At 33.3% G+C, this 9,844-nt stretch overlaps 1 protein-coding gene and 1 long non-coding RNA gene across 2 annotated transcripts; one reads left to right on the top strand and one right to left on the bottom strand.

Moving 5' to 3' along the window:
* Positions 1 to 3,114: 3,114 nt before the first annotated feature.
* Positions 3,115 to 4,400, top strand: ND-13A (NADH dehydrogenase (ubiquinone) 13 kDa A subunit). The gene is made up of 3 exons (XM_075296055.1): positions 3,115 to 3,339; positions 3,459 to 3,635; positions 4,241 to 4,400. The coding sequence occupies exons 1-3, from the start codon at positions 3,199 to 3,201 to the stop codon at positions 4,310 to 4,312; spliced, it is 390 nt and encodes a 129-aa protein (XP_075152170.1). The 5' UTR covers positions 3,115 to 3,198; the 3' UTR covers positions 4,313 to 4,400.
* A 2,494-nt stretch (positions 4,401 to 6,894) lies between these two features.
* LOC142226166 (uncharacterized) lies at positions 6,895 to 8,117 on the bottom strand. Its single transcript, XR_012719617.1, has 2 exons — positions 7,926 to 8,117; positions 6,895 to 7,856 (listed from the first exon to the last, which is right to left on the bottom strand). It is a non-coding gene; the product is annotated as an uncharacterized LOC142226166 (long non-coding RNA).
* Between the last annotated feature and the right edge of the window lie 1,727 nt (positions 8,118 to 9,844).

A 9,844-nucleotide genomic window follows, 5' to 3' on the forward strand; every position in this document is an offset into this window, starting at 1 on the left:
CTTAAAATTGTGAAAGGTATATTGGTGAACAATTCTTGATTTTCCAAATGGAATAAAGTGATTGTTTTTCAAATATATATATATATATATATATATATATATATATATATATATATATATATATATATATATATATATATATATATATATATATATATATATATATATATATATATATATATATATATATATATATATATATATATATATATATATATATATATATATATATATATATATATATATATATATATATATATATATATATATATATATATATATATATTTGAAAAACAATCACTTTATTCCATTTGGAAAATCAAGAATTGTTCACCAATATACCTTTCACAATTTTAAGCGTAAAATCTATGTTTTCAGAACTTTATTTTCGTTTTTATTTAAATAAAATATAACAAGCTGGTTGCGCTTGGCGTTTCACAAAAAATAAAATGGCTTTTGTAAAAGTAGTGATGGCAAAATACATGTATGAAGTACATTTTGTACTTTATGATATGCTGCCCCCCATCACAGTAGGATGGTTGTAGTGACATTTACGAGTCTGTGGTAGCGATGAAGATGAAATGGAACTTTGAAATGCTGGCAGGGTATATACCGACTTTTAGGTAGTTATTAAATTCGAGTTTAGCCGCTAAAATCGCCATTTCCCACACTTACTTTTCTTCTAATAATCAAGTTATAATAAAATTTGTATCAAAGAGGTATAATTTCGTTTTTACTGATTGTTTTTGATTTTGCGGCTAAAGGTGGGTATTAAGTTCGAGTTTAGCCACTAAAATCGTCATTTTTGCACGATTACTTTTCTTTAATAATCCATTTTAATGAATACAAACTTTGATTATTTCATTAAAAGTATTCGCGAAAATAAAGTCATTTTCAACACGAAAACCAAACATAGTACCCACCTTTATGGATTGAAAAGTTCCAACCCATTGTTTGTGCAGAATTTTGTATTTTCAAATTAAGGTTTCCACCAAGTTCGTGTTTCACGAGTGAAAACCATCCTTATTTTTAGAACGAACTTAGTACTATCATTTTAATGATTCAAAAAGTAAGCGTGAAAACAAGCGGGCATGAACCATGAAATTATACATATTTGTTGCAAATTTTATTATAACTTGATGGGGAAAAGCCCAAAGCAAATTTTCACAAAGTTTGTATTCCTTAAAATGGATTATTAAAGAAAAGTAATCGTGAAAAAATCATGTTTTTAGGTGGGTATTAAGTTCGAGTTTAGCCGCTAAAAACATGATTTTTTCACGATTAGTTTTCTTTAATAATCCATTTTAAGGGATATAAACTTTGTGAAAATTTGCTTTGGGCTTTTCTCCATCAAGTTATAATAAAATTTGCAACAAATATGTATAATTTCATGCATTTTTCTTACTGATTTAGTTTTCACTTTAGCGATTTTAGCGGCTAAAGCTGAATACTATGTTCAGTTTTCAAGCTGAAAACCAGCTTGTTTTCACGGTTACTTTTTTTAATTAACTAATTTAGAAATATAAAATTATTTGCAATCAATTCCTTGGATCTTTTCCATCCATTATTTAGCAAGACTCGATCAAAATATAATCGTCTTTATAATTATATTTGTACTTTTAATTTAGTGTTTTGGTGAAAAAACCAAACATAGTACTCACCTTAATAATGGTGAGTACTATGTTCAGGTTTTTCACCAAAACACTAAATTAAAAGTGCAAAAATATATATGCAGACGATTACATTTTTATCAAGTCTTCTCAAATTATGGATGGAAAAGATCCAATGCATTAATTGCGAACCATTTAATATTTCTAAATTAATTGATTAAAAAAAGTAACCGTGAAAATAAGCTGGTTTTCAGCTTGAAAACTGAACATAGTACTCAGCTTAAACTCGAACTTAATACTCACCTTTTAGCGGATAAAGGTGGGTACTATGTTCGGGTTTCGAGTTGAAAACCACTTTATTTTCGCGATTATTTTTCCTTATATAATCAAAATTATAAATGAAAATAAACATATTCCTGTAAAGTCTCGCCGAAATCTTTAGGAAAAAGAAACTGCGCGTCAAGTGAGTCAATTTTTCTGATTCATATTGAACTGTTTTAATAAAGTAACCGCGAAAATTTCAACGCGAAAACATAACATAGTACCTACCTTAAGGCCGGTACTATGGTCATTCTTGCAAAAAATTTTTATGGAAACCATTATTTCGCACATAGAAAGCGGCGTTTTTTAGGTACCTTGGAGCGCTATTTTACAGGGAGCGATATTGGATTAAGTTGGTGGTTGTTGCTTGTTTTTACAAAATAACATTTTATTTTTCCTTGGGCAATTGATCTGCTATTTCTTTGATCCTTTGTATAGTATCGGAACAAAAATATGGTCCGTGTTTGATTTATAAACCCGCACAAATAGTTTTTAATAAATAAATTATTTCTTAATTCACATTGCAAATGGCGCCATGCTATAAACGTCAGTTTTTCAACACGAAAAAGCAAAGTATCACAAATGGAAAAAATTTCGCAAATTTTTCGCATTTTTTGGTTTTGTATGGAGTTTCTACGCGAAAACCGAACAGAGTACCGGCCTTTAAGGCCGGTACTATGTTCATTCTTGCGAAAAATTTTTATGGAAACCATTATTTCGCACATAGAAACTGGCGTTTTTTTAGGTAGCTTGGAGCGCTATTTTACAGGGAGCGATATTGGATTAAGTTGGTGGTTGTTGCTTGTTTTTACAAAATAACATTTTATTTTTCCTTGGGCAATTGATCTGCTATTCCTTTGATCCTTTGTATAGTTTCGGAACAAAAATATGGTCCGTGTTTGATTTATAAACCCGCACAAATAGTTTTTAATAAATAAATTATTTCTTAATTCACATTGCAAATGGCGCCGTGCTATAAACGTCAGTTTTTCAACACGAAAAAACAAAGTATCACAAATGGAAAAAATTTCGCAAATTTTTCGCATTTTTTGGTTTTGTATGGAGTTTCAACGCAAAAACCGAACAGAGTACCCGACTTTAAACTCGAACTTAATACCCACCTTTTTTCTTAATAAATAATCTAGCACTTATTTATGATAAGTCATGGCAACACTGTAATCTAATATTATTGACAGCGGTATTTGACAGATTCGCAATACGCTCAGTTCGTGTGTGAAAATTATTATTTTTGTTACATTGGATCATTATGGCTTGTCGCAAAATTGCTTGTGATTTACCACTCCTTTGCCGTAATGGCAAGAATATGATAGCCCCTATTGCCACCAGTTCACTGCGGTCATATTCTTCTCCACGCAAAGATCTTGAAAGTGTCACACACACTGGACAAGTAAGTTTCAAACTGAGAATATTCTGTTACGCAAACGTTTTCCTTCACTACTATTGTTCCAAAATTTGTATAAAATTCTCATATTAGCACTCCAACTAATGTTAATTTTGCTTGTTTAGGTGTTTGATGAAAAGGATTACCGCAATGTTCGATTCAACAATGCAAAACGATATGTGAATGAGAACTGGGGTATCAAATTGGTAGACGAGATTCCTCCCAAAGAGTGCACAGAACGTGTTGTGTATTGTGATGGTGGTGACGGTCCACTGGGACATCCTAAAGTTTACATTAATTTGGTAAGTTGTAATTTGAGTGTCATTGGTAGAAATGTTATTAATAAACAAAAATAAAGTATAGAGGGAAAAGTTATTCGACATAAATTTCTTTCTACATGTTTTGTAAATGAAGCTACTTATGCCTTCCTATTTCTATTACGACAAATTTCAATAATAGTGAAAATTCTCCAATACTTTCTGAGCAATTCCTTGCTGCCCCATACCAGTTTGCAATTGGATTTCTAATGGAGCGACATAAGGAGAAATAACCAAGCAAAACTATGGTGTCAACCTTGGAAAATGTTTGCTTTGGCTGAGACTGGTGTTGAATACTGTGATTGATTATTGATTATCATACATCCTCTTCCAAGTGATATTTTATAATATAGCAGAAAATGCATGCTTTAAATCCAATAGTAATCTTTAGAGTATAAGTTAAATTTATTAAAAATGTTTTAAAATAGAGACCGATGAAAATGGTTTAAAATAGAGACCGTTATAAAATAACCATTTTTAAATATTCGATACACCAACAATACAATACAAAATGTTCCTAATATTTCGAAAAGCATTAAAATTGAGTTTCACATCCGATCATATATTGTATTTATCCTTTTTAATTTTAGGACAAACCTGGTTCTCACATTTGCGGCTATTGTGGATTGAGATTTGTCAAAAAGGAAGGTCACCACCATTAAATGAATTCAGTTCAACAACTAAATCATAACACAATTATATTGTTAAATGAAATATTACAATGAAATAAAGGAATAAACACACACCAAATACTGTTTGTAGCAGCTCTGTTTATTTTACTATAAAGACCAATATTAAGTTTGTAAGGTGGGTATTAAGTTTAGTTTAGGCACTAAAATTTTAATTTTTCACGATTACTTTTCCTTATTAATCCGTTATAAAAGAAAAAATAAAAACATTGTAAAAAGTTGCTTTGGGTTATTCCCCATCAAGTCAAAGACGTACAATTTGGGTCAAAGATGTACACTTTCATACGTTTTTTAATGATTAAAATCATTAAAATAAATGATTTCGGTTTTAGCGGCTCACCTTTACATTTCTTTATCGCACTCACCTTTACTTTTCTTTAATATTTCAGTTTAACGGCCATTTTCATGTATCTCTGATAGAATTTAACTCTCAGTTAAAAGAAAGTAAAATCGAAATATCTTCTATCCGGTTAACTTTAACTGAGAAATTTTTAGCAGTTAAGTTTCTAACTGGCATATGAAATATATAGACAAGATGACAGACATGTCCATAGCACGGTTTAAAAGTTCGTTAGCTAATGAAAATGGCCGTAAAGAATATAGACTATTTCAATTGTTTTCCCTTCCGACCGAAGGGACATATCCCTATTATGAATGGATAGCGTACACCCCATGGTCTAGATTGTGGCGTGGTAGAGACAGAGGATTAAAATTCTTGGTACAAATTCATTCGCCGAGTTATTGGAGCAAAATCGTGCCATACAATAGTCATTTACAGACTAACTATTCAACTACCATATTCAACATTTCTTTTGGAATTTAACTCCTCTGTAGAGAGTTATACAGCCAAGAGGGTACATTTAAATCACCCACTTAATACAGGCAGCTCATGAGCACCAAAAAACATGATTTTGTGATTTCAACATGGTCTGGAATCAAACCTGCAATACTAACACACTTCAACTATACGCCTGTATGAACTATACAGAGCATCGTCGCAATGAACATATCGCGTTTCTTGGATTCATAATAGCTACTGTTATAATTTGTCCAAAAATATTAAATAAAAAGTAAAGTTTTATAAACAATCGTACTAGCAAATATTTGTTAGAATTTGAATAATTATTAAAACTCCTAGCAGTAATAATGTTGCCAGGTTGAATTAATCGACGGTATTTGTAACCGTCGATAACAATGCCTCGTGGAATTTTCGGTGGCGAAAAGATCACTGTATTTGTTTATGGGTAAGCCCGGTTTGCACCTCCTGCGGAAAATGTTATATATACCACTTTTTGTCGAAGTTATTGGCCCCTAATGTTTTCATTATCATGTATATTGGAATTAGTATCAATCGCACATAATCATCCTAAAAGTAATATATTTAGAATAACATAGACCCGGAGATGTCCTGGGTTCGCGTTAGCCCAATTTGGAGTCTGTCCATAGGAGAAAGTCTCAAATCCCGTCCGATGGCCGGTCCAAAGTGGGCTAACGCTAACCCTGTCCACTGTGGGTTAGCGTTAGCCGGCCACCTGTCCTCTTTGAGTTCGCGTTAGCCCACTTTAGACCCTGTCCATAGGGGAAAGTCTCAAACCCCCGGCCACCTATGTATGTCAATTATTAAGGGTCGGTCTCTTTAAAATGTACTATTTTTTTACCAAAAACGCAATTTCATTCATTTCATGAAAAATTGCTGTCAGAATAAACAAAAATATAAAGGAAAATACCGTTTTTCAGATTTCGATATCTCGAAAATTAGGCTTTTCCGACAAATTTTTTACTTAACATTTTTGCTTTAAAATCCCTTCTACTACACTCAAAAAAATTTTGTTTGTTTTTAACAACTTTTGCTAAAGTTCTTGCGTGCCCCCTATAGTGGTGCTAAGGTGGCTTCCGACAGCTCGCGACACACATCCCAGACGGTTCCAACTCACCAACTTTAGCCCAGAGGGACGAACACTAATAGAAACATTGCACATCAAACAAAAAAAGCGATCATCAACACGAGACACACTATTTGACGGTGGGAGCTTGATCTTTTGCTTCCGCTCTCTGCCCTCCCTTCCACGGTTCTTGTTGTCCTGAATTGTATTGCTTTTGCAAGAACCCCGTATCCCAGACACTCACCTCACATGCCTATATAGTTCCTTAAGGTGAGTTCCTTAAGTTCGAGTTTAGCCGCTGAAGTGAAAACTAAATCTGTAAAAACGTCATAAAATTTGTTACGTGCTCCCTGATGCTAATCAAACCCCCCCGGCTACTCTTGCCTCTCAGTGGGTCCCAACCCTAAATGCATCAACCCACATGCACGAACAATAAATTATTCAAATATAACTATTCAATGGTCAACAAAAAAAAACAAACGATCACACCTACGGCGTACACCATTGACATGGGAGCTTGATGGAGCGCCCCCACACTCTGCCCACCCAACCATGGCCCTTTTATTTCCCACTAAAAAAATATTTCATACAAAGGACCCCACATGCCACTAACATTTACTCTACAAAACCTTCCATTCAATACCCCCTCTGGACCCAATTAGCACAACATGATTTAATTTTGTATTACTCACATATAACTACATTTATTCATATACAAAAAAAAAAATAAAAGATTGTTGGTTACATTCATATAAAAATATTATTTGCATAATGGTTTATCTTATTATTTTCTGATACAATACAAATACCTCTCAAATCACTAACACCAGTTTACCTTACTTCTTTTTTTTCTTTCTTTTTGAGACATTAACTCAGATTTAACCTACACGTTAAACGCCTAGACGCTCACTCAAGTCTTTTAAATTTTTAGGCTCAACAACACCTCAAATGATCAATATTATTATTTCCTAACTAAGAGAGCTCCTTTAGTTGGATATTCAATCCACCACCCGTGGATTATCTAAACAATTCAATTACTTTTGGCACTCTAGTCCGTTTTATGTGACGTTAAGGCAAATCTTACTCTCACTCAATTCTTTAGCACTGGTATTAATAACTTTTACAATTAATAAATTTCAGTATAAATTTTTTTGAAAACATCAATCTTAACACTCGACACTTAGGACAACACAAACACATCAAATCAAGGGTAAAAAATACACATTAAAATTTTGATTCTTCTTTCTAGCAAATTCGGGCATAATAGCCTATATATTGACACCACCAGTATATCGGACTTCCTCCTTCACGGCCTCTTGCCAGTGATTGGATTGAATGAAAGTCAGCTCGGACAATTTCTGTAAGTATCACTACTTGGTTCTTCTTTCGTTACCTTGTTCTCCAGTAAATAATATTAGATTCTTCCGTTTTAGGATACCAGGAATTTCTTGCTGCCAGCCGACTAATGCCCAATCTTACAATTTGCCAGTAAAGGCCACAATAATGCTTGAAATTGTATCTGACACACACACGGTATTGTCGTTGTAATTGCTCACTGCCGAGGTCAAATTGAAGAAAAGAATTGAATCGGTGAAAGGACTTCGTCCAATCTTTATAGTCGTTGATTGGCACGTCTTGAAAACAAACATTGAAAACACACGTAAATACATGTCATATTTTCCTATTTTGTCCACTTTACTCACTTTAGGAGACGCAACGAAACACCAATAAAACACCAAAGAAAAGCCTCCTTCTTGTGATTCCTTGGCCTCATCAATCTACTTTCTATTTAGTAGGGGCAATTAATTTTGTAATATCAGTATATTCTGTTTTGCTTGGACAATATTACCAAGTGCGTCACTGCAGGAAATCTGATTGGTATTACCAAAAACAATTGAAGAAGAAGATGTGAAAATGGCAGCAGAGGCCATCGATTCCTTTACGGGGTTCGATATGAGCTCATACATATGAGAAAATGAGAGAGAATTTAAATGGAGATAGGTTCCACAGAATGCAGAATAAAGAAGAATAGAAAAAAAAAATAATAAGAAGATATTGAAGAAGAGTCTTTGTAAGTAAATTGAATGTGTCCAAATTGGAATTGTGTTCGGAGAGGGAAAAGTGTGGGGTTACTTTAAGGGCTGAACCAGATCATAAGGTAGGTATAACATTTGTAAACATGGTCTTAGGAATTTAATGTATAATATTGGTTTTCTTTCTAGACTTTGGATAAATTTCAATACGATTGTGGCTGCCATTGAAGATGATGAAATTCAAAAATATCTCAATATGGCTTATTTCGAACTTGAACATCAACGCATTGAATTGGATGAAGTTCATGTAATTTACTGCAAATCTGGAGAAGTTGGTGGCAACTTTGAGGCTCATAGTGATGAGCTTTGGTCTGGCTGGACATGACACCCAATGAAGAGTTTATGGAAGAAGGTATGGCCGGTGAAGTCATTAATCGAATACAGAAATTTATGAAAAAGGCTCAATTAATACCCCCGGATCCTGTTCTGATCTACTATGAATTAAATGCCACCGAAAAGAAAAAGGCCGAAATGGAGCAAATGCAAAAAGTAATGAATAATTACACTGCGACGCAAAATTCAACTTTTATCTCCAAACAAAAAACCACTTATACCAGTCGGTGAAAGGAGAAAAGTAATTTTTGGATTTTGCCAGATTAAATGCCGTTTGTCTTCTTTTTCGATTCGATTTTGAACACTTTTTTTGCAGCTCCTGCACTGTTGGAAATTTTGGAAAACAGTCGAGGGAAGAAATGTAGCCTATAAAATTATGAACAGCTGTGTAGTACATTCATACGACCAGTCCTTGATACGGATTTGCCATACAAATGTGATTAATTTTCATTTTTAACAATAACTATTTTACAAATAAGCATTTGTGTTGTTGTTTCGTATACAAAACACGAAAATTTGAAAATAAAATTGCAACTGGTGTATCAAGGAGTGGTCGTATGAATGTACTGCACAGTCGTTCATAATTTTATAGGCTACATTTCTTCCCTCGACTGTTTGCCAAAATTTCCAACAGTGCAGGAGCTGCAAAAAAGTGTTCAAAATCGAATTTGTAGAGAAAACTTTATAGACTCAAAGAAGACAAACGGCAACCAATCTGGCCACCTAACCTAACTCATGAACGCTCAAAATGTATTGCCGGACAAAAAGTGATTTTATGGGTTTTTATTAACACAGTACTGACTAAATAAAAAGATTTGAATAAAAAACCTGACATTTTTAGCAAATGGTCACCAAATGTATTTGTCAAATGCTGTACAAAGCTGTCATTCGTATTTTTAAAATTACAACAATAACGAATAGCTCATTGTTGTAAACGTAAAGCTTCGCGTTTTCGCGCGAAAAACTGTTATACTCCATATAAAAAAGGTTAGCGGTGAATGAATGCGAAGTCTTTGTTTTGAGCATTTTAAAGCAAACCTGGATTTTTCGCACGAAAAAATAGGCAGGTATATTATTTCGCATAAATCAGTTAACATCTCTGGGTTTGAGACCCTATTTACGGAGATATATGAAGATATTCGTTTTTCGCATAAACGAATTTACTACCAGGCAATAGCGCGGAATAAATACGAAAT

The sequence above is a fragment of the Haematobia irritans genome, chromosome 2 (assembly GCF_050003625.1).
Source record: "Haematobia irritans isolate KBUSLIRL chromosome 2, ASM5000362v1, whole genome shotgun sequence".
In the NCBI taxonomy this organism is placed as follows: Eukaryota; Metazoa; Arthropoda; class Insecta; order Diptera; family Muscidae; genus Haematobia; species Haematobia irritans.